Here is a 25,339-nt window from a genome sequence, read left to right on the forward strand (position 1 = left end):
TTCCAGCTTTAAAATTCTGTATCTTATTAATGACCACTAGAAGCCAGGCTTAAAATCCATATTTTCTTCAGCCATTTCTCATGTAAAAAAATGGTTCCTTAACTTTGCCATGGGTTTTTGATGATCAGAATCATACCCTATTAGTTATATCTTCTGAGATGTTGCACTAGTGGTAATTATTTTTCATTATCTCTCAAGGATATCTGCATCTAGGAATTGACATTTTCAGTTGGGAAACTCTTTAAAATGGCCTGCCAAAGCAAACATGGGACCTTTCAGGGACCTGTAGGTAATTACATGCAACTTGCTTGCTTGGTGGTGTTTTTGTAGATGTGTAAAAACAGCCCTGAGACTTCTACTCCTCCAAGGACTTCTAGCTCTGGAGGTCCAGTCTGCGTTGAGGCCTTCCTGGAGTGCCCTCTCATACAGCTGCCCAGAAGACCTTCCCCAGGTGCCCTCAAGGAGGATCTGAATAAAACCCTGGCCAGCCTGGAGGTCATTTAAACCTTGGAGATGCCTCCTGTTCCTTTCTTCCAGCCCAGAGGTTCTCAATGTGTGGTCCCCGGGCCACCAGCATCAGCATCACCTGCGAAGTTGTTAAAAATGCAAATTCTCAGGCCTTCCCCGAGGACTGCTGAATCAGGAATTCTGTGGATGGGGCCCAGCAGTCTGTGTTTTAATAAGTCCTCCAAGTGATTCTGATGTAGCTGAAGTTTGAGAACAGCTGTTCCAGCCCAGCCTTTCTAGGACTTAATGAGAAACGTGAACCCCCCATTAGTGTTGCCTGTGGGGGTGGTGGGGGTGGAGAGTGTATGATCTTCTCTGGTTGTATAATGGACTGCACAATCTAGGAGCCAGGAAGGAGCTAATATGGATGTCAATCAGTTCTTCATTGGTTTGTTCATTCATTTATTCATCCAACAACTGCATGTTGAGGACCTGCTTGTGAATTGCAGCTGTGTTGGATTCTGGCTAAATGTGACCTAGCATATGTCCCCATGAAGCTCCCAGACGCAGCGAAAGCGACAAGTGAGCAGTTCTGATACATTATGAGAGATGCTGTTGGAAAGGCAAGCCCAGGAGCACCGTGGAGGGTGCCCCTCAGCCTGGCTGGGTCAGGGGAGGCTTCTGGAGGTGGGGAAGCAACCAGACTGGTGTAGGGTGAACATCCAGCACAAGCAATGTTCCAGGCATGAGATTGGACAGGTCAGGAACCTCAGCTCTGTGGTATGGCCAGGGCATGGGGTGCATGTGGGGGCTTTGAGGGGATCAGGGGCTGGGAGTCATGGGAAACCCTGGATATAAGAATCGGCATTTAGAGTTTATGCTGAAACCATAGAATATGAAGGGGAGTTCAGGAAGGTAGAAGGAAAAATGAAACCTACCATTCAGGGACTCCTTGAACATCCCACTCTCTCACCTGTACACCCCTCAGCCTCATTACTCATGTTCTGTCTCCCTCTGTCTCTTCTTGTACCCTTAGCCAGTCACCCATTGGGCCCCTGAGTCCCTTTCTGTCTATTGGCTTCTTCTCGTTAACGTTTACACACATCAGCACAGCAGCCCTTGACTCCTGGCCTCAATCTCACCCTTCACGGTGCAGTTAGAGCACCCCCCCTTCAACGATAGGCTAAAGATCCAATGCCTTGTCCCTTAATTAGCCCTCCTTCCCTTTACAGCCTTATTGCTACCCTTTTCCCACCTGAACTTTCTGTCCAGCTGCACCGACTTACTTGGAGTTTCTGGGAGAAGCTTCTCATTGTGCTGTGTCTGTATGTGTTGTCTTTCTCCTTTTACCTCTTCTGTTGATCACGCTCACCTTGATCTCAGCTCAGGGAGTCTTTCCTTGGCAGATCTTTCCCCAGACTTAATTCGGAGCTCCTTCTGTGAGCCCCAGTAGCTACCTGTGCTGGGAACTTTGCTGCTGTTATTTTGTTGTCTTTTTCTCTCAATGGGCAGTGAATTCCTCAGGGTAAGGAACCATGTTTTGTCCTATTATCATTGCCATACTGTGTGGCAAATGGTTTGTGCTCAAAATCTTTATTGAATGAATGATTCTAGAGAGGATGTGACATTTTGGGGTGTGTGATGCCCAAACATCTTCCCCAAATGCAGGGTCTTAAAACCAAATACCTCTTTTGGTGAAGTATAAAATGTCATTTCTCCTTATATGGCTGTGAGGAAGGTCATAGGGAAAGTCCACTGGATGATTCTGCTTTTCCTTTGGGCTTGGATCAGTAGGATAGCTAGTTACAGATGCAGACATGGGTCCTGAGTAGTGAGGGAAAGAGTGTAAATTGCACTTATTCCTAAATGTTGCAGTTCCCTGTGCAACAAAATATTTTTTCAATGGCATCTCTTGGTACTTGGGGGCTGTTTGATATAGGAACTCTATAAATCAAAACTTAAATTCTATAGATGACAAAGGGATAAAAGATTCAAAAGGCCTTTCATAGTCTATGAACTATCCCGGAAATCAGGGGTGGAGAGCCTGTTCATTTAATGTGGTTTCAAAGGGCTTTCACAAACATTTCTTCACCTACAAGTATCCAGGCTAGTCATCCTTGTCCCCATTTTATATCTGCACATTGGAGGCACAGAGGAATTTAGGGACTTGCCCAAAGCCCCCAGAACATATAAGTGAGACGCTTCTTATTTTGACCCATATGCTCTTTTCACCTAATCGTTACGAAAGTTAGAACCAGTGCTTCCCACTAAAATGAATAATGTAGGTTACTCACATGTTTGAATGGGACACTCAGTTTACTTATACACTTTAGATGTTAAATATCTGGTTTCCAAGGATTACAATCATAAATTCTCAGAGGCCCCTCCCTTCCCTTGTTTAGGTATTTTCTCTACAGTGTTTCTGACATGGGGTCCTCTGCTTGAATACAAACTGTGACAAGGAACTTACTGTCACGCAAGGCAGCCCATTCCATGAATGGACAGCTCTATTGGTTATAATTGTTGTATTTTATTAAAAAGTTTGAAATATTTTTCAGAAATTTCACCATTTCAGACGTTGTCTGTGAGTAGCTCTCCTCTGCTGTATCACATTGATTGATAGCATTTATTCAACTTATTCTACAATTGTTTGGGAACTTTATGGAAGATCTGTAAATATTCTAGGGGACACTAGATATTTGTGTGTTTATATTCTACTTGATAGTGGGGAGTTGAAAATAGTGCAGAAAAAAATGTCTATATTTTCGGATTAGTTAATTTGGTTAGAAATAATCTAGACATTAAGAGAGATGAAGTGAGTGGTTCTATAAAGATTCTGCATCTTTATCCTATAGATCTTCATTCATTCAGTCATCCATCCATTCGTTCAAATATCCTTGAGTACCTTCAGTGAAAGGATCCTCCAGTACATGCTGAGGTGTATATAAAAGAAGCATGAGCTGGGTTCCTGCCCCCAAGGATTTAGGCTAGGAAGAAACAATGACTGCCTTTATAGAAATAATGATGATTTCTTTGTGCCACATTTTAAGTGTAACAGTTCTCTGACTGACTCTGTTTCTCTCTTTTAGCACCACCTGAAAAAGCTGGAAGGCCGCCGCCTGGATTACGATTATAAAAGGAAGCGAGTAGGTAAGATACCAGATGAAGAAATCAGACAAGCGGTAGAAAAATTTGAAGAGTCAAAGGAGTTGGCTGAAAGAAGCATGTTTAATTTTTTAGAAAATGATGTAAGTATTTAAACCAAACTGGAGACTTTAATGTAAATAAACATCATTGAATAAATGACTAGTATCAGCATGTTGAGAAGCTCTAGGTCCTTAGTTGTTATAAAAGTGTCCGGAATCTCTCAGGAAGCCTCTGTGTCTCCCAGGAATTTTCCAGAGAGGAGGCCCTGGGAAGGTGGAGTTGTTGGGGAAATTGCATGGTAGACCTTCAAATTTGAGGCCAAAGCACTTGTTGTTTCACAGAACAGAAAGCCCATGTCACATGGTAATTTTCAGTTTTTCTAAGACCGTGAAAAGCACTCTGTGAGACAGGGAAAGCAGATCTCTTAGTGAGCTAGAGATTCTCTCATCACTCAGCTCTCTGATGCATTTACTTGTCACGGCTGACCATTCTGGTTATAAAAGAGTGACTTAGTTTTTTCAGCTGTACTCTACTGGCATTTTTGAACTTGGGGAGTGTGAAGGTCTTGGGACAAATCTGTCACAGATGCCAATATTCTATCGTATGTGATTCTTGCCACTCAGCTTTTATTTGTCCAGTTGCATCAGATTAAATGGAAATATAGGGGACAGTCACCCCCAGCTGACAACATGCTGGCTAAGGGCTGCCCTTCTTTGCCTTGGTGGCATTTTTCAGTGCTTAGTGGAAGAGGCTTCGGCCACCTGCCTTGCTCTGGAGCCCTTGCCTTAAGCCTGGCTTTAGCGGCAGCCTGAGCCATCCCTGGACCTATTTCTTGTACTTTGAAATCTGTGGGGACAAATCACGGGACTTGCTTATCCTCAAAACCATGTTGTACCTATAGTAGTTTATTAAGAGTTACACCGAGGTTTTGCATGTTTTGATTTTTAGTCAAACAAAATGCACTGAGTACCTTTTATTTGCCGTGATGATGTGTGTGAGAATTATGTCCAATATTGCAAAGTATTAATTCTAGAGAAGCCAATTTAAAATTTCCCCATGCCCATTAAACCATCAAGTACTAAAAAGTGCACCATATTGTGTTTCTCCTTTTAAATTTTTTCTAGGCTTTTTCATTTTATGGGACATGGGAGGAGGTGTAATAATTTGCTCTATTTTTCTGTTTTGGGTTTGTTTTCCTTTAAAAATATAAATTTCCTCTTGAAAATTTCTCCAAGCAAAAGGCTATTGTTTTGTTTGTCTCCGATTGCTATATTTAAAAAAGTCTTTGAAATATTTAGACAGTGTTTTCTTTAAAAACTAATTTTATTTGGAAAATTCTAAAATGTACACTTTACACCCACCAAACCACCACTCCCCTTTTCACCCATCTTCCATCTCCTGGTAACCTTTAATCTACTTTCTCTCACTACGTATTTGCTATTTTTAGATATTTCACGTAAGCAGAATCATACCCTACTTGTCCTTAGGTGCTTTGCTTACTTCACCAAGCATAATGTTTTCTAGGTTAATCCATGTTGCAGCATGTTTCAGAACCTCATTCCTTCTTACGGCTGAATAGTAGTCCATCGTGTGTATGTACCATGTTTTGTTTATCCATGGAACTCTTTTTGACATATAACATGTGTTAGATACATCACAATCATTGCCCTGCCAGCCCATGCCCATTGGAGGTGGGTTTAAGCTTGTGTATCTTGTGTGTCAGGCCTGCTGCCTAACCATGTGCTTTTTCATTATCTTCGTTCGTGAATCATGATGATGAGTTTTTGCAAAGTTCTGCATCTAGAGAAGCCTGTACTCAGCTTCTCGGCCCTTGCCTTGGCAGCTGACCTAAAAGACCTCAGTTTTCCCCTCCATATCAGTCAAAAGTCAGAGATAATCTCTTTGTTATAAAAATCCAATCATTTGTCCATTCTTTGATGGTGGTGAGTATTCTGCTTGCCACAAATAGGTTGCCCTTCTTTTCCCCCTCCCCCAACCTAGAAGTAGATCTTAACTCACCCACAGGGGCCCCTAGTGTTGGTCCAGCAGAGGCATAAATTGCAGTGCTTGCCCAAATGTTTCCAGTGGGGAGTTTACCTGTAGGTGAGTGGGATACCCCTATTTGGCTCTGCGGAGTCTGGGCTGCTTCCTTAGCCCAGGATCTGTCTTCTACACCTGCATCAGGCAGGTACTCAGCTGGCATAGGGACTGGCCTGGATAATTCTACCCAACCCTTTTCCCTAAGCCCCTGAGAACCAGCCTTTGAGGTGGGAGGAGACCAAAATAATGAATCCAGGTAGCCTTGGAACTAGACATCTTCCCTTTCTCCTCTGTCCTTTCCTTGTGCCATCTTTAGCTGCAGGGGTTACCTTCTTTGCTATGATTATTTGATTGTTATGGTATTGATAATTTTGGTGATAAAGATACTGGTGGTGGTGATGATGACACTGACAAGAGCTACCATTTGCTGAGCACCCCGTGATAGAGATGCTCAGGGGGTACAGGGGATGATCCTTCTGTCATGGCCCACTAGCTTTAATCTCTCCTCTTCTCAGCTTTATAGTCCAGAAAACTAACAAATTATTATGTAAGCTCCAGAAGACTGTCTTCATTCTCTTCTTGCAGCAACAGCAATTAGAATTAGAAGGGGACCACCTTGTTATTTTTTGAGCCAGTGTGTCAATGCCATGTCCAAGGGGTATGGCAGTCTCTCCTGTTGACTAGACAAGGCATAGGAATTCTCCACTTCATCCATTGGACCTGAAATGGTAATACTGAAATTGCCTGGTGCTTGGGGATAAACAGTGGGCATAATTTGTTGGGGGAAAGACAGAGTACCAATACGTGGTAGAGTGGGGCTTGCATTGAACCCTCAGCCCTGTTACTAGCCCTTCTCTGAAGGCAAGACCAGGCCAAGTTGTTCTGCAGCCCAAAGGACCCTGACTTCCTGCTCCCTCTGGATCACCAATCCCATGTCCAACTTTCGACACTCAGCCTCTTATATGCATGGCTGCTTCCTTTCATGATGGGGAAGCCTGAATGAGGAGCTGAGCTTCAGGATGGATGGTCATGACTGGGTTTTATTCTAGGAACTGATACTGGAACTAAAGATGGCTGGGATCTGGTCTAATTCCAAGGTTAAATGCAGTGAGACTGCAGGCCCTCCCTTGCCTGATGTACTAAAGAGCACCTGCTGGAGACAAGGTGTGCTTCTACTTCTCAAGGACAGATAGACTCTCTCAAACACATACTCTCAAGGGAAACATGGGAGATGCTTATATTCCTCTGCTTCTGTTGTTGCAGGTTGGAGTTTGGGTTGGGTGCTGGTTTGAATGTATTATGTTCCCCCAAATGCCATTATCTTTGATGTAATCTTGTGTGGGCAGACCTATCAGTGTTAATTAGATTGTAATTCTTAGAGTGTTTCCGTGGAGATGTGCCCCACCCAACTGTGGGTGATGGCTCTGATTGGATAATTTCCATGGAGGTGTTGGTCTGCCCATTCAGGTTGGGTCTGAATTAAATTACTGGAGCCATATAAATGAGCTGATGAACAGAAGGAACTCAGTGCAGCTGAGAGTGACATTTTGAAGAGGAGCTACAGCCAAGAGGGATACTTTGAAGAATGCACTGGAACTGAGAGAGGAGCTTCAGCTTACAGAAACATTTTGGAGATGGCATTTGAAAGCAGACTTTTGCTCCAGAGAAGCTAAGAGAGGACAAATGCTCCAAGAGCAACTGAGATTGATGTTTTCGAGAGAAGCTGAAGCTTAGAGAGGAACATCCTGAGAGAAAACCAAAACTGTGGAGCAGACGCCAGCCACGTGCCTTCCCAGCTAACAGAGGTTTTCTGGATGCCATTGGCCATCCTCCAGTGAAGGTACCCAATTGTTGATGACTTACCTTGGACATTTTATGGCCTTAAGACTGTAACTGTGTAACAAAATAAACCCCCTTTTATAAAAGCCAATCCATTTCTGGTGTTTTGCATTCTGGCAGCATTAGCAAACTAAAACAGACGGTAATAGCCATTTTCCCCTTCAGGTTTTGACTAGTTGAGGAAGTGACACAAGAAGTCAGATGAGGATTAAGGGACAGCTCTTTTAATGGCTAAAAACATCCAACACTTGTAAAATACAGGCCTCCTGGAAAACTGGGTTGCAGAGCATGGCTTGAGCCTGAAGACAAGATGGCACTTTCTATTCCTTGCACCCTCAAATTGATGAAAGCTAGCCCCAGTGCAAGCCAGCCTGATTCACCCACCCAGACACAATCTGAGAAGCTGAAACTGAGGGAGTAGGCCTTGCCTGTTGTCTGTCCATGCAGAGCTGTTTATTGAGGCAGAGTAACCCATCCTGCTAATTAAGGCTCATTCTCCAATCTCATCCACAGGAGGAGGAGGGTAGAGGGGCTGGAGATGGGACTTGGAGGTACTCATCCCAAAGGGAAAGTGAATGTGGAGTGTGCCAGTGTGGATGTATTATGTCCCCCCAAATGCCATGTTCTTTAATGCAATCTTGTGGGGGCAGACCTATCACTGTTGATTAGGTTGGAATCCATTGATTGTTTCCATGGAGATGTGACTTGGTCAACTGTGAGTGACTGTTTGATTGGATTATTTCCATGGAGATATAGACCCTGCCCATTCAGGGTGGGTCTTGATTTAATCACTGGAGTCCCATAAAAGAGCTCACAAACAGAAGGACCTCAGAGCAGTTGCAGCCGAGAGAGACATTTTGGAGATGGTTGTTGAAAGCAGACTTTTGCTAGCCCAGAGTTTGCCTGGGAGAAACTAAGAGAATACCCCCAGATGCCTAAAGAGGAACATTGTGGGAGAAAGCCATTTTGAAACCAGAACCCTGGAGCAGAAGTCAGCCATGTGCCTGTGCCTTCCCAGCCAACAGAGGTTTTCCAGACGCCATCGGTGTTCTTCAGTGAAGGTACCCTAATGTTGATGCCTTTGTCTGGACACTTTTATGGCCTTAGGACTATAACTTTGTAACCAAATAAACCTCCTTTATAAAAGCCAATCCATTTCTGGTGTTTTGTGCAATGGCAGCATTAGCAAACCAGAGCAGGGAGGAAAGTGAATAGGGAAAGAATTTGGGGTTGCATGCTTGGTGCTTTGGTGCCACCTGCCTGTCTCTGGCACAAACTATTCAAAGGCCAAAATCTCACTCTCTAGGGAATAGCTAGCGGTTTCTCCAGCCCTCACATCCTACAGTCCTGGCTGAGACATGATAAAAGCTTTACCAGTTAATGCTAAAAAAAAAAAAAAAATTATTTTCCATTGCGCTGCCTGATATGAGGAGAGCCCTGACTGAAATGAATAGACTTTGTCTTTCCTCAGTCTCCAAATGCAGATTACGCAACTATTCCATAGACTTTTCCAGCTAATGGGCCATTTGTACGAGTTTCTAGGGTGTGGTTGGTCACCTGTTTTCTCTGAACTGAGAAACAAACAGAGGTTGTTAAACAAGGATCACAAACCAGCCCCTTTACCAAGAGAACAGGGATCACTGGAAAACCATGTTGGAGGGGCAGCTGAGGCCTGGGCCCACTGTGGAACATCCAACTGCCAACCCAGCCCCTGAAGTCTACACCTTGCAACCACCGCAGGAGAGGGAGGTCGGCAGGGCAGAAAGCCAGGTGAGTGCCTCATCTGTTGGCCGTGTCACCATCCCAATTTCTCACAGAATAGAGAGCCAAGAGCCAGATCTCTGCTGCCTTTCCAGAGCAGTGTCCAAGCCCTGGGAGCTAGTCGCACCAGTCAGATAAATCACTCCTCAACGTGTGGTGCGGAAAGAAGGAAGGGGTGCTGAAAGGGACCTGAAGTGTTCACTCCAACATTCCTGAGCAAAAGTCTCATCTGTTTTCAGCAGAACTGGGAACAGGAGAATGAAGGAAGAGTCTTCTTTGGCCCCACACTATAGTCCTTGGTTGCCTTGCCAGTTGGAGACCTTGGAGCATCACTTCACTTCTTGTTTGAGGCTGAGTAACTCCATTATTCTATAGGTAGTGATACACGCCAGGAGGTGTTTTGGCACACCAGCTTTCCAGGAACCCCAGAGGGGCAGACCTATGAATCGATGCCTTCTGCTGTGCCAGGCTGGAACTGGCAGCATTCCCAGAGGTACTCAGGGCAGCCTTTCCCTTGGAGAAGAGCCCCTGGGTCTTCCATAATTAGCTTTGATGTGGCGGTACAGGAAACTCAGCAGGTTTGCTCCAAGCCTCTACCACCATTTCTTGGGAATAGTAAATTGCCCATAGACCTGTGAACACACACACTCTGTTTTCTTTTGTCTTTGCAGAGAAGTTTATTCCTCACAACTTGACAGCAGATGTTATGTCTGACATTAGCAGAAACCAGAGATACCAAATAGAAGATGCCTATTTCAGTCAAGTGAGGCCAAGCACCTAACTTAATTCTTTAGCTCTCTTGGTATGAATTCCTCAGCTAGGGGATCTGTCCTCCATCCATGGGCTCCTAAGAGAAGTGGAATTACTAGATTTAAGATTTCTGGTATGTTCTTATATTCCCATTGGTCTAGATTAGCATTTTCTAAAATTCTAGAATAACATCTAGGGATATTAATGCGTATTGTATTAATGTCTCTCCAGTTAAATAATTTTGGGAAACTCTGGGTTAAACAAAACTAAACAGGCTTTATCACAAGACTTTTCAGAGTCTTTATATGATAATGTGCAAGATTAATCTCTGATGAAATTTGTAAGTGGGGATACAGCAGTTTCCCATATTTATTTATTTGACCATATGTGGTTGAATTATATACCCAGAAGAGAACGTGTTCTTAATCTTAATCCAGTCCTGTTAGTGTGAACCCATTGTAAATATGACCTTTTGAAGATGTTATGTTTAGCTAAGGTGTGGCTCAGCTGAATGAGAGTAGGTCTTAATCATATTACTGGGAGGTTTATGAAGAGAAAGCCACAGGGAAGAGCTGGAAGCTGGAACTCGGCAGAACCTGGAAGAGAAAGGAGAGGGCCTCACCATGTAATGGGAAAGCCAAGGAACCCAAGCATTGCTGGCCTGCCAGAGACTACCAGTCCCAAAAGGAAATGAGCCTTCTAGCCTCTGAAATTGCGAGCTAATAAATTGCTGTTGCTAAGCCGGCCCATTGTGTGGTATTTGTCATAGCAGCCGGGAAACTAAGACATCATAGAACTCCTCCACAGTTTCGTTATTTTAAGGGGACATTTCAAGGGATAATACCCCTTAGGAAACACTAGACCAGTAGAAAGCATACCCAACAAGAAGTGAAAGACTTGAGTTCTGGTTCTGGTTTTGCTTCTGCTTAGCCTCTGGGAAAGTCCCTTTGGCCTCACAAGTGTCAGGCGAGTGAGAACTGCATGCAAGAAATTCTTCAGAAATATAAAGTGGAGAGTAAAAATGTCAGGTATTATTATCCATGTTATTAACTTGTCTTCCTCAAACTTTCTCAGAAACTCTAATAAAGGCCTGGCACGGGCATTTGAGTGAGTCCATGTCTGTCATGGTGTTCCCTACTGGGAAGAATGTGAGAGCCGTGGGGTGGGGCCCAGTCAGCAATGCAGTCCCGGGCCGGCCAGAGTGGGCTCAGTACCACCGTGAGGTTGGTTCTTATGGGTCTGAGGGCAGCAACTCTCACCGCCCCCCCCCCCCCAAAAAAAAAAGCAGGGGAACCTGACCGGGTAGATCTGGCTTGGCTTGAGAAGGGGCTAAAGCAGCTCTGTGCGATGAGTTTTCTGATTGTTGCTGTAAATTGCCACAAAGTGTGTGGCGTAAAACAACACAAATTCATTATCTGGCAGTTTTGGAGGTCAGAAGTCCTAAAACCAAGATGCTGTCATTCCTTCTGGAGGCTCCATGGAGAATCGGTTTCCTTGCCCTTTCTACCTTCCAGGGTTGCCTGCATTCCTTGGCCCCTTCCTTCATCCTGAAAGCCAGCAGCATAGCATCTTTGAAACTCTCTCTCACTCTGACCTTTGCTTCCACTGTCACATCTCCTTCTCTGATTCTGACCCTCCAGCCTCCTTGTAAGGACCCTTGTAATTATATTGGGCCAATCTGGATTATCCAGGATACTCTCCCACCTCAAAACCCTTAACTTGATCACAGCTGCAAAATCCTTTTAGCCATGTAAGGTAACATATTCACAGGTTGGGGGACTAAGACATCTTTGGGGGCCATTATTCTGGCTACCACAGGCTGCTTCTGGTTCGATGGTCCCATGAATCTCCCAGGTAACTTCGTGGTCCTCACTGCACTCAATTGTTTACCACCATTGCTTGTGCCTGTGAGTTTCTGACATCTGAGCTGGTTGTAACCCCATCTGTAACAAGTAGTGCACTCCACTTTCAGAACAGGAAGCTAGTTCTCTGGTAACTCTGCTTCTCTGTATGTGTAGTGTGAAACTTTCTGTAGGGCAAGAACACACATTGCTCTTGAGTTGGCACCCAGCAAAGTGGCATCCCAGATGACCTTTTCCAATTCAACAGATGGATTTACCAAATCGAGTGGTGCAGCAGATGGAACAAATCTTTTCCCTTCTGGACAGCTTTTGGCTCTTCGCAAAGCCCAAGTTTATTGCTTTACCTTGGTTTTGCCCTTTCAGGTATTTAACTCTCTGTGGTTTGGGAAGCAGAGGACACATGTGCTGGTCTCTAGTGCAGCTCACTGCTAATGGTCCCAGGGACAGCTGAGAAGCTTCTGCTTTCTGGCAGGGAGATAAAGATCACCCACTTGTGGCACCAAATATCTTCCCTGTTAACAAGAGAGGCTTACAGTTTCATACCCTTCAGTAGTTGCAGGCATGTGCAGCATAGCTACTGTCTCCCAAGCTTTATGGGATCCTGGGATCCATTTCCTTCCCTAAGTCAGCTTTCAAATGGTGTGTCAGTTTGAATGTATTGTGTCCCCCAAACGCCATTATCTTTGATGTAGTGTTGTGGGGCAGATGTTTTGGTGCTGATTAGATTTGCTTGGAATGTGCCCCACCCAGCTGTGGGTGATGACTCTGATGAGATATTCCCATGGAGGCATGGCCCCACCCATTCAGGGTGGGCCTTGATCAGTGGAGCCATATAAATGAGCTGACTCAAAGAGAAGGAACTTGGTGCAGCTGTGAGTGAAGTTCTGAAGAGGAGCAAGCTTGCTAGAGAGGAATGTCCTGGGAGAAAGCCATTTTGAAACCAGAACTTTGGAGCAGACTCTAGCCGCGTGCCTTCCCAGCTAACAGAGGTTTTCCGGATGCCGTTGGCCATCCTCCAGTGAAGGTACCCAATTACTGATGTGTTACCTTGGACACTTTATGGCCTTAAGACTGTAACTGTGTAGCCAAATAAACCCCCTTTATAAAAGCCAATCCATCTCTGGTGTTTTGCATCCCAGTAGCATCAGCAAATTAGAACAAATGGAGTAGCTATGAAGGAGTCTCTAGGTCGCATAATCTTAGCCACATCAGAGAGGATAGCTGATGATCCCATCACAACCCCATGTGTTTCAAAGAATACTCGTTCACCTACCTTACACTGTTTCTTTAAAAATTATAGAATTTGTTGAGCATATTTCAAAATGGGTATTACAATAGGAGAATTAAGACAGAAAATATGGCACAGATTTTGCCAAGCATACAACTCTAGTATTATGAGGCTGAAAAATTCTTTCTGTTGCAAATTCTACTGTACTCATGTTAGGTTGTGGAGCTGGACTTGTTTAAAAGTACGTATAAAAGCCAAAGAGATGAAACTTAAGAAATCCTTGAGATTTTGTAGGGGCCAGGCTGTCTTTCTTTTGTTTATTGGGTTTTTGGAAATTTGAGGCTAGGCTTGCTGGCCTGTTTTTCTAGCCATGGAGCTTGCTAAAGTAAATGTTAGATGATGGGATTTCATTGTTCAGATGCTGACCACAGTTTGGCACAAGTGGGATACCATGTGTATCTTTAAATGCATATTGAGCCCATGTTTAAAATAGTATAAGTGGGTAAGGAAAATTAAAGTATAGGCAACTAAGGAATGGTTTGCAACAACAAATTAAAACAGTTTGCATCTTCAAAGGCAAACAAATCTATGGTTGGTTACGCAGGGCGAGAATGTGTGCGTGAATAAGCAGGGAAGTTTTTCTTTACAGCTGGTTACAAAACGAAGGAAGGAAAAGACATAAAACCTTTGGGGAAACCTGGGAAGAGCTGGGTTGATTTTGATTTGTGTCTTTATTTGGATCTGGACTTCCGTGGGAGTGCTGCTGGGCTGTCCCATCACCTCTCTCCAGTGGTCCTGTCTGGGACCAGAAATATGTTTAATCCCTCTTTCCTGTTGGCAGCTCTTTGAATGCATGGAAGGAATCTCTCAGGCCCTGCTGGAGTTGCTCTTCCTCAAACGCATCCTCAAGTCTTCCCCACTTTTCTTGCATGATATGGCTTTAAAAATTTTTTTTTTTAACGTCCTCTATAAGTTGGTTGCTAATTTAGTCCTGATTTGTGGAAAAGGGTTTAACAGAGTCTTTCTAGTTCATTCCTTTCAGTTGTTATGTTCCAGGGAAAATACTTTGTGCTGATAGCGACAAAAACATATAGGAGGTGGCACGTCTTTGTTCTGGCTCACACGTTGCTTCCTGGTTCGCCTTCCTCTTTTGAAAATAGCTTAATTTACTTTGTTTCTTGACCTGACTTAGCTGAGAGTGCCCATAACCGACACTTCACTAAGTAAGCATCTAATTTACTGAATGTTGGCTGCGCTTGTAACTGAAAAAGCTTTCTCTCTGTTTTCAGATCCATGAGCTTTATAGCATAAAAATTTCCTGAGAATATCATCTAATTGGGAAAAAAACAAGCATTTTATTGCCTTACATAAAATTCATAATTGCAAATAAATTTGAACATGTTCTTCCAGCATATACAGCTGTATGCCTCGACCTCTGTGATGGTTGTGCAGGGCTCCAAGATGAAATGAGATGAAATGGAGCAGAGCCCAGGCAGCTGCTGGGCTTCCCTGCAAGGCTGTGTCTTTGTTGCTCATCTCCCCTGTCTCTGAACGTTACATGTTCTGTGGCCTCCATGGAGTCATTTTCTACCTCTGCTGCAGGTAGAACAAGTCAGCCAGTTGGCCGTGTTTATAGAGGCAGCACTGGACTACCATAGACAGACCTCAGAGATTTTGCAGGAGCTGCAGGGCAAGCTACGGGCACGGTAAGAGCCTTCATATTCCTTAGGTGTCAAGGGCTATAGATTGAGAATCGATCTCTCCTGCCACCCTGTTTTCTGGTTTGTTTTGAATTTTCTTTAGCTAGCTTTCATGGTTAGGTGTGGGATGGGACTGAGATAATTACATGACTTTGGCCTATAGGACAGAACTGGGAAAAGGGATCTAACAACTTTCTCCTTTTCCTTTTTATATTAACATTAAGGCCCTTTTTCTTGACCTGTGTTTATGGCAAACAAAATTGCTTACCCACCTTGAAGATCAGCTACCTTGGAGCTCTTCCAGCTTCACTGTTGACTCCCATTTACAGGCTAGGAGTGACAGCAGTAAAAATTCTATATATTTTTTTTCTGACAATTAGTAATATATGTGGTATTCATTATAATCCTATTAATTAAAATATTGAGTTGAAAAAAGTTTATCATATTTTTTGACCAGGTTTGATAATAGAAAATTGTTTTACATAGGATTATGATAATGAATAAATTTGGAGGTGTTTCCACATAAATCACTGCCATAAATATAGAGGGAAGATAAAAGTAGTCTCCAGTCTCTGAAACATCCACTTCTTTTTTTTTTTTTTATTTTAATTACTTTTTATTCCAAAAGCAATATAGACAATATGACATGACATTTTAAAACAAGAAATAAAATCATTCAAACAAAACAAATCCTTTGATTTTCATGTTTTGCTTTACAGTCTTAGCATACTTTAAACACGGTTGTAACCAAATTGTACATATAATTTTGTGTTCTACTTAAACTCCAATTTCTATACCACAGGAGGTCCCTTCTGTTGCTATTATTTCCCTCCAGTTTGCATCAATATGATACAGTGCCAGACTTACTCCTGTGCATTTTTCTGACCACTTTGCTTATTGTCAAAGGCATATAGTTTTCTAAACAGTAAACAGCATTGTGTTGGTGTCAATCTTTCCATCACATAATTAGTCTTGGCAGCCACACTGTATACTATCAAACACAGAGTTTTCATGTTCAGGGTTGATCAAACTCCACTATTTTGACAGACCTTCTTGGAATATACTTTCTCAATAAAATGCCTGACTCTTGCATTCATAAAGGACACTATTCATATTCACTGATGCGTATTCTAGGGGTCATAAATAAAAATGTTCATAGGGTTTAGACAGGTAAAGTAAATTGGTGAAATACTCAGGCTGGGAAAAGGCCACTATTCAAACCGTAAAACATCCACTTCTGTAGGCAGGTAGTTCTCTAGCCTCATATGGCCATATTTCCTTCCTTATAATTCTATTGTCTAGAAGAGGAGAATAAAGGAGAGGCAGCTAGCATTTGTGGATCTCCTGCTGATTCCCAGGCACTTACTGGGTGCCTCATTGACTTTAAGAGAGACAAGCATCCTTATTCTAGAAGAATTTCATTCAAAAGATTAAAAAAAAAAAAGTTGAAAATCTGTATTTGAGACGTCACATCTATCAATATGGGTAATTCAAGAATAAATGTTAAAAAGTACCCCTTTCCTGAACACTGCCTATAACCCAAGTTTGTATCTCAAGAAGGGTGAATGTATGTTTGGAAGCTTTGCTTTCTTCATCAGATGTCTGATCCATCTTAAAATGTGTATTACAGAATAGTGGCTGCATCGAACCTCCCCAGACGACAGTACAAGCCAAGGCCCATAAAGAGGAGTTCTGGTGAGCTCAATGGGATTTCCACCCCCGCTACAACAAAGACAGCAGGTAAGATGACCATTCTGTCTGCCCTTCGGTAAGGCCCCTTTTCCTGCTTCCTGGTTTGAGGTACTTTTATCAGTTTTTTGAAAATCACCACCAGGAAGCTTTCCATCACTTTACTTATTGCCTTCTAATAGGCCATAGAACCACCATTGCTACATTATCCTTTATGTTTAAAATTTTAATTTTTAAAAGCTGTATGCTAGGCACTATCTTATGTGCTGCATCATTTTTAATTATGTAAATAACACATAATATATTCCTGAGTAAAATATTCAAACTGAAAAAAAAGAACCATTTAAATGGTATAAAGCATGCTATAGTCTCCTGTGATCACCCACTCCATACCCTCCCTAGAGCCTCCCAGGAGGTAGCTACTGTTAAAGATTTGATTTAGTCAAATCAATAGATAAGCAGTCGTATCTATTTATGTGCATATATATATACATATGTAGTATAAATACACAAACAGCTTAGGATTGCATTCTCTTTTTAAATGTAGCAGCATAATACTAGGTGTCTTGTTCTGCAGCTTTATTTTTTTTAATGTATCATTATTTCTTGGAGATATTTCCATGTCATCCATGTAGATCTATCCCACTATTTTTAATGGCTTCATAGTTTCCCTCCCTCCCTCCCTTCCTCCCTTTGTTTCTTCTTTCCTACCTACCTACCTACCTGCTATTTCCCTATTACTGGGAATTAAGGTTGTTTCCAGTTATTTGTTATTTCAAACAATTCACAATGAATTGAAAATGAGTTGCCTCCATATGCTAATGTGCAGTTCTAGGATATGGAATTGCATGATAATAGATATTGCCAAATTAGCTTCCAGAATGACTAAACTGTATTAATGTATTAAACCTGCTCTCCACACCCATGCCATTAGACTTCCATTTTTGCCAGTTACTCATAGTTTAAAAATGGTGTTCAATTTTAATTTGCCTTTCTTTGATTATTAATGAGGTTGAACATTTTTTCCTACATTTTAATTTGCTATTTGTATTTCCTCATGTCTTAATTGTCATTAATTATGTCATTTGTTCATATTTCCTCTGAGAAGTTTGTTTTATTGTATTGATAAATTCTTTACATATTGGGGATAATAATTTTTTTCCCCAGTTTGCCATTTAACTTTAAACTTTGCTTATTGAATGTTTCATGTTTTTGCTTTGTTTAGTTTTGTTTTGATTATACAGAAGTTTTTATTTTGATGTAGTCAAATTTATCAGCCTTTTCACATAAGATTTTTGCATTTTATGCCTTGTTGAGAAAAGTCTTCCTGTCCCCAAAAATATAAGCATATTTTCCTATAGTTTTATACTACTCGTATATCTTTTTTAATATTTTGATCTTTGGCATATGGATTTTATTTTTTTAAATCATCTGAGGTAAAGAATCTAACTTCATTTTTCTCCCAAGTTGAGAAACTAATTCTTCTCCCATAACCTTGAAATATCATGTTTAACATAAACTAGATCTCCTCAGAGGAAACAGATCTGTTTCTGGACTCTTTTATTTTGCTCCATCAATATATTTGTCTCACTCTACAAAAATAACTAGCTGTTAATTACTATAGTTTTATAATGCTTTTTAATATCTGGGCAACAGGTATCTTTTCTTTATCCATACACATTTTGGAATCAGCATGAAAAATCCTATTGAGATTTTGATATTGGGATTGCAATGAATTCATACATTAATTTCAGAAGAGCTGACATTATTATAATATGGAGACTTTTCATCCAGGAAAATGATATTTCTCACTCCATTTTGTCAGATCTTCTCTGAGGTCCTTGAGTAAAGTTTTACCAATTTCTTCATATAGGTCTTTTCCATTTTTTGTTAGATTTATGCCTCTATATTTTATAGTTTTTGTTACTGTTGCAAATTAGACTTTTCTTCATCACTTTTTTTATTTTTTTATATTTTATTGTAGAATATAACATATATACATAGAAGTGATAACTTTCCAAGTACAATTTAACAGCTAGAGAGCAAATTTCAAAGATTGTTATGGGTTATAATTCCACAGTTTCACTTATTTCCTTCTTGTGAAATATATATTCAAAAAGGTGACAGCTTTCAACTTACAATTTAACAAGTAGCTATGGAACAAATTTCATAGGATGCTATGGGTTACAGTTCCACCATTTCAGTTCTTTCCTTCTAGCTATTCTAATACTGTAGCAACTAAGAAAAAGAAAATTATATAGAGATTCAGTATTCATAATCCTTTGTTACATTCCATCTTGTCTTTTGGCACCCCTTCCTCCAGATTAATCAGTTTCCTGATTTTCAGGGATGTCTAGGCAGTGACCACCCTAACCTGTTCATGTTGAAAAGGGGTGTTGATATTATGGGAAAAGGGGACACATCAGTTGATATTCTTGAAGAGGCTATTGCCTCTGGGTTTTGGGACTTAGCTGGCAAAAGAGTTCTCTGGAGGATTTAAGTGTCTGAAGAATAAACATAGTGAGTAAAACCTTATTTATAGAGTCTCATGTAGGGATCCAGGTATTCTTTAAGGTTTTTGGGACTACTGTTGACTTGGGCTTATCATACTGTGGTCATTTGGCATATCTAGCTGAAGCTTGCTTAGGTAGGAGTAACCTCCAGGACAGCCTCTTGACCCTGTTTGATTCTCTTAGCCACCAAAACCTTACTTCGTTGCCTTTCTTTTCCCCCTTTTGGTCAAAAAGGCATTCGCAACCCCACAAGCCACGTTCAGGCTCATTCCCAGAATCCATGTCCCACATTGCCAGGGAGATTCATTCATCTGGAAGGGTGATGAATTTATTTGCAGAGTTGGGCTTAGAGAGAGAAAGTCCACATTTGAGCAACAAAACAGGTTCTCTGGAGGTGACTCCTAGGCATAATTATAGGTGGGCTTAGCCTCCCCTTTACAACCATAAGTTTTACCACAGCAAGCCTCAACATCAAGGGCTTGACTTATAAAGTAGGGGGTTCCTAATTCACATAGCGTATGTTCTGTCCATGATGTGGACACATCCATCCATATCTCACATTATCATCACTTAGTTGTACAATCCTCATCACTCTCCATTTTAAACAATTCTCATGACCCAAAACACCTCCTAGCTCTTTTCAGTCCTTAATTATTTGTCCCTAGTATTTATGTGGTACTGGTATGGTATTCCTATTAATTAATAGTCCATAGTATGCAATAGATGGTTTTCCCAATATATCGTTCTATTGTCAACTCTCTGTACTAGTGCCATGCCTTAGAAGAATATCATGCAAGCACCTGTCTATATTTGTGGTACTGATTTGTGGGAAACTTGCCTTTGAACAACCCCTTTCAATCCTATTTGCCTTCAACACAGCTCTGATACTTACAATCCATCAACAAACAATCTTCACCCCTATCCATTCCTATACCTTTGAATTCCCCATCATTAACATATGTTAACATATTAGATTATCATTCCCCCTCACTAGCTTCTGTCTATCACTAGGTCCCCAATATTCTACATTGTAAGACATTGATTTTACATTGTTCAGGGAGTTCATAGAAGTGGTAACATGCTCTCCTTTTGTGTCTGACTTTTTTCACTCAGCATTATATCTTCAAGGTTCATCCATGTTGCCATATGTTTCAGGACCTTGTTCCTTCTTACTGCTGTATAGTATTCCATCGTATGTATATAGCACATTTTGTTTATTCACTTGTCTGTTGAAAGATACTTTGATTGTTTCCATCTCTTGGCCATTGTGAACAGTGCTGCTATGAACATAAATGTAAAAATGTCTATTCATGTCACTGCTTTCAAATTGTCTGGGTATATACCGAGATGTGGAATTGCTGGATTGTAGGGTAACTCGATATCTAGTTTTCTGAGAAACTACCAAACTGTCTTCCACAGCAGCTGTACCATTATACATTCCCACCATCAATGAATAAGAGTTCCAGTTTCTCCACATCCTCTCCAGCATTTATTGTTTCCTGTTTGTTTAATGGCAGCCATTCTTATTGGTGTGAGATGGTATCTCATTGTGGTTTTTGATTTGCATTTCCCTAAGAGCTAATAAAGATGAATATTTTTCATGTGTTTTTTTTAGCCATTTGTATTTCCTCCTTGGAAAAATACCTTTTCATATCTTTTGCCCATTTTATAATTTGGCTGTTTGTACTATTGTTGAGTTGTAGGATTTCTTTATATATGCAGGATATCAGTGTCTTATCAGATATATGGTTTCCAAATATTTTCTCCCATTGAGTTGGCTGCCTCTTCACCTTTTTGACAAAGTTTTTTGAGGCCCAGAAGCTTTTGATTTTAGGACTTTCCATTTATCTATTTGTCTTTTGTTGCTTGTGCTTTGGTTATAAGGTCTGAGAAGCTACCTTCTACCTATTACTAGGTCCTGAAGATGTTTCCCTATATAATCTTCTAAGAGTTTCATTGGAGTGTCTCTTACATTGAGGTCTTCGATACACTTTGAGTTGATTTTTGTATAGGGTGTGAGGTAGGGGTCCTCTTTCATTCTTTTGGTTATGGATATCCAGTTCTCCTAGCCCCATTTGTTGAAGAGACTATTCTGTCCCAGTTCTGTAGATTTGGGGGTCTTATAAAAATTCAGTCAACCATAGATCTGGGGGTCTATTTCCAAACTCTCAATTTGATTCCATTGATCAGCATGTCTATCTTTGTGCTGATGCCATGCTGTTTTGAACACTGTGGCTTTATAGTAGGGTTCAAAATCTGGAAGTGTAAGTCCTCCCACTTCATTCTTCCTTTTTAGGGTATTTTTGGCAAATAAATTTGGTAACGAACTTTTCCAAGTCTGTAAAGTAAGTTGTTGGAAATTTGTTGGAATTGCATTGAATCTGTAGATTAGTTTGGGTAGAATTGACATCTTAATGATGTTTAGTCTTGCTATCCATGAGCACAGAATATTTTTCAACCTGTTTAGGTGCTTTTTAAATTTCTTTTAGTAAAGTTTTGTAATTTTCTGTGTAGTGGTCTTTTATGTCCTTGGTTAAGTTTATTCCTAGGTACTTGATTTTTTTAGTTGCTATTATGAATGGAATTTTTTTTGATTGCCTCTTCAGTTAGGTTATTACTAGGGTATAGGAACATTACTGACTTATGTGCATTAATCTTACATTCTGTCACTCTGCTGAATTTGTTTATTAGCTCAAGTAGCTTTGTCATTGAATTCTCAGGATTTTCAAACTATAAGATCGTATCATCTGCAAATAATGACAGTTTTACTTCTTCCTTCCCAATCTGGATACCTTTTGTTTCTTTGTCTTGGCAAATTGCTCTGGCTTGAACTTCTAACACAGTGTTGAATAATAGAGGTGACATCCTTGTTTTGTTCCTGATCTTAGGGGCAAGGCTTTCAACTTCTCATTGCTGAGTGCTATTCTGGCTGTGGGTTTTTCATATATGCCCTTTATCATATTGAGGAAGGTTCCCTCAATTCCTACCTTTTGAAGTGTTTTTATCAAAAAGGGATGTTGACCCAGGGGACTGAATCTCCCTGGCTACACAGAATATGACTCCTGGGGAGGAATGTAGACCCTACATCATGGGATGGAGAACATGTTCTTGACCAAAAGGGGGATGTGAAAGGAAATGAAATAAGCTTCAGTGGCAGAGAGATTCCAAAAGGAGCTAAGAGGTCACTCTGGTGGGCGCTCCTACGCACAATATAGACAACCCTTTTTAGGGTCTAGTGAATTGGAGTAGCTAGCAGTAAATACCTGAAACTATCAAACTACAACCCAGAACCCATGAATCTTGAAGGCGATTGTATAAAAATGTAGCTTATGAGGAGTGACAATGTGATTGGGAAAGCCATATCGACCACACTCCCCTTTGTCTAGTTGATGGATGGATGAGTAGAAAAATGGGGGAAGAAAAGAAACAAACAAACAAAGGCACCCAGTGTTCTTTTTTAGTTTAATTGCTCTTTTTCACTTTAATTATTATTCTTGTTATTTTTGTGTGTGTGGTAGTGAAGGTGTCAGGGATTGATTTTGGTGATGAATGCACAACTATGTAATGGTATTGTGAACAATCAAATGTACGCTTTGTTTTGTATGACTGCATGGTATGTGAATATATCTCAATAAAATGAATGTTTTTTAAAAAAGGCATTGATGCCATTTTATAGACAAGGAAGCCAACACTGTCATCCTTGAATGTACCTAGTTCATCTTCTCTAAACAGTAATGCAGAGCTAATCTGGCATCACCAGTTCTGAGCAGTTGTTCCCCAGTTAATCCCAGTTCTTCCTTTCTGGATAGTTTCGGTGGGGAACAGTTTTGCTATTCCCCAAGCCTTGTAACTTTTTAAAGGTGTTACAGTCCTTGTTACACTTTTTTCATTTTGTGTCTATTTCTTTTCACATCAGATGCTCCTAAAAATTCATGAATGTGTTTTATTTATTTTGGTATGTACAGAGACAAATAAGTTTTGAATCAATTAGTGAATGAAGATTGTGATAGAAGTGAAAATTGTATTTTTACGATTCCTCACAAATGACAAAGCTCTTCAGTAATTTATTTCATTGTTTTCACATTCCTGTTACGCTAGGTTATTTATTTTTTAATTAAAAGACGTGGCTTACCAGTTGAGTTAAAAAAAATAGTCTACCTTAACCTATTTGCCAAGTCGTGCCTATCATTTCTCTCAAAACCAGCTGATCCCAGAAGCCCTTCTTAAATTAAACCAGATTTACACTTAAAAAAAAAAAGGGATGTTGAATTATGTCAAATCCTTTTTCAGCGTCTATCGAGACGATCATTTGATTTTTCCCTTTCAATTTGTTAAAGTGTTGAATTACATTAATTGCACCACCCCACCTGGTCGTGGTGTATAATTCTTTTAATGTGCCTTTGGATTTGATTTGCAAGTATTTTTTTAGGATTTTTGCATCTATATTCATTAGGGAGATTGGCGTATAGTTTCTTTTCTGTAGTATCTTTATCTGGTTTTGGTATCACAGAGATATTAGCTTCATAAAATGAGTTAGGTAGTGTTCCTTTTTCTTCCAATGTTTTGAAAGAGTTTGAGCAGGAATGGTGTCAATTTTTTTTTTTTTTCCATAAGTTTGGTAAAATTCCCCTGTGAAGCAGTCTGGCCCTGGGCTTTTATTTGTAGGTAGATTTTTGATGACTAGTTGGATCTCTTTTCTTGTGATTGGTTTGTTGAGGTCTTCTGTTTCTTCTTGGGTCAGTCTAGGTTGTTCATGTGTTTCCATGTCCATTTTATCTTAATTGTCTAGCTTGTTGGCATACAGTTGTTCATAGTATCCTCTTAGGATTTTTTAAATTTCTTTGGGATCCCTAGTAATTATCCTGCTCTCATTTCTGATTCTGTTTATTTGGGTCTTCTCTCTTTTTGTCAGTCTAGCTAAGGGTCTGCCAATCTTGTTGATCTTTTCAAAGAACCAACTTTTGGTTTTATTTATTCTTTCTATTTTTTTTTTTTTATGTGTGTGTGTGTGTGTGTGTGTTTTGTTCTACAGCTCATTTATTTTTGCTTTAATTCTTGTTATTTCTTTTCTCCTACTTGCTTTAGGGTTAGTTTGCTGATCATTCTTTAGCTTCTGCAGTTGTTCAGTTAAGTCTTTGGTTTAGCTCTTTCTTGCTTTTCGATGTATGCATTTAGAGCTATAAAATTCCCTCTCAGCACCACCTTTGCTGCATTCCACAGGTTTCGTTGTGTTGTGTTTTCATTTTCATTTGTTTCTAGATATTTACCTATTTCTCTTGGAATTTCTTCTTTACCCACTTGTTTAGGAGTGTGTTGTTTAACCTCCATATATTTGTGAAAGATCTGGTTCTTTAGTGGTTATTGATTTCTAGTTGCATTCCATTGTAGTCAGAGAATGTGCTTTGAATAATTTCAATCTTTTTAAATTAAGACATGTTTTGGGCCCCAGCATATGATCTATCTTGGAGAATGTTCCAGGGGCACTAGAGAAGAATGTATATCCTGGTACTTTGGGATGTAATGATCGATATATGACTGTTAAGTCTAATTCATTTAGCATATTGTTTAGGTTATCAGTTTCCTTATTGGTCCTCTCTCTAATTGTTCCATTTATAGAAGAGAGTGGTATATTGAAGTCTCCCACTATTATTGTAGATGTCTATTGCTACCTTCAGTTTAGCCAATGTTTGTCTCATGTATTTTGGAGCTCCTTGATTGGTTGCATAAAAATTTATGATTACTATTTCTTCTTGGTGAATTGTCCCTTTTATTAATATACAATGTCATTCTTTGTTCCTTATGGCATCTTTGCATTTAAAGTCTATTTTGTCCAATATTAGTAGAGCTACCCCAGCTTTCTTTTGGTTGCAGGTTGCATAGAATATTTTTTTTTTCCATCCTTTCATGTTCAGTCTCATGTCACAGGGTCTAAGATGAGAATATTATAAACAGCATATTGATGGGTCATACTTTTTAATCCATTCTATCAGTCTGTATTTTTTAATTGGAGAGTTTACTCCATTCACATTCAAAGTTTTTACTGTGAAGGAAGCTCTTATCCTTTGGTTTTTAGTTGTTAGATCTATTTATTTATTTATTTATTTATTTTTTAATTAAGATTTATTCACATACCATACAATCAACCAAAGTATATAATCCATTGATCACATTACTATCATATAGTTGTTCATTCATCACACTGATCAATTTTTTTAACATTTTCCTTATACCAGAAGAAGTGAACTTAAGAATAAAAAAAAACAAGAGTAAAAACAAGAGTAAAAACAGAACACCCAAATTGTCCCCCCCATTCTTCCTTTAGGTTTTTTTTTTTTTTTTTTTGCCCCCATTTTTCTACTCATC

General features: G+C 40.2%; 1 protein-coding gene across 4 annotated transcripts in view; it reads left to right on the top strand.

Annotated features, from left to right (window-relative positions):
• SH3GL3 (SH3 domain containing GRB2 like 3, endophilin A3) overlaps positions 1–25,339 on the top strand; it is a 185,606-nt gene that overhangs the window by 113,445 nt on the left and 46,822 nt on the right. For all 4 annotated transcript variants that reach the window (XM_037833187.1, XM_037833186.1, XM_037833185.1 and 1 more), the window contains 3 exons: positions 3,537–3,695; positions 14,677–14,780; positions 16,405–16,514. In XM_037833187.1, coding sequence (XP_037689115.1) covers positions 3,537–3,695; positions 14,677–14,780; positions 16,405–16,514 — 373 coding nt within the window. The remainder of the gene's footprint in view (positions 1–3,536; positions 3,696–14,676; positions 14,781–16,404; positions 16,515–25,339) is intronic.

Source organism: Choloepus didactylus, chromosome 4 (assembly GCF_015220235.1).
Source record: "Choloepus didactylus isolate mChoDid1 chromosome 4, mChoDid1.pri, whole genome shotgun sequence".
In the NCBI taxonomy this organism is placed as follows: domain Eukaryota; kingdom Metazoa; phylum Chordata; class Mammalia; order Pilosa; family Megalonychidae; genus Choloepus; species Choloepus didactylus.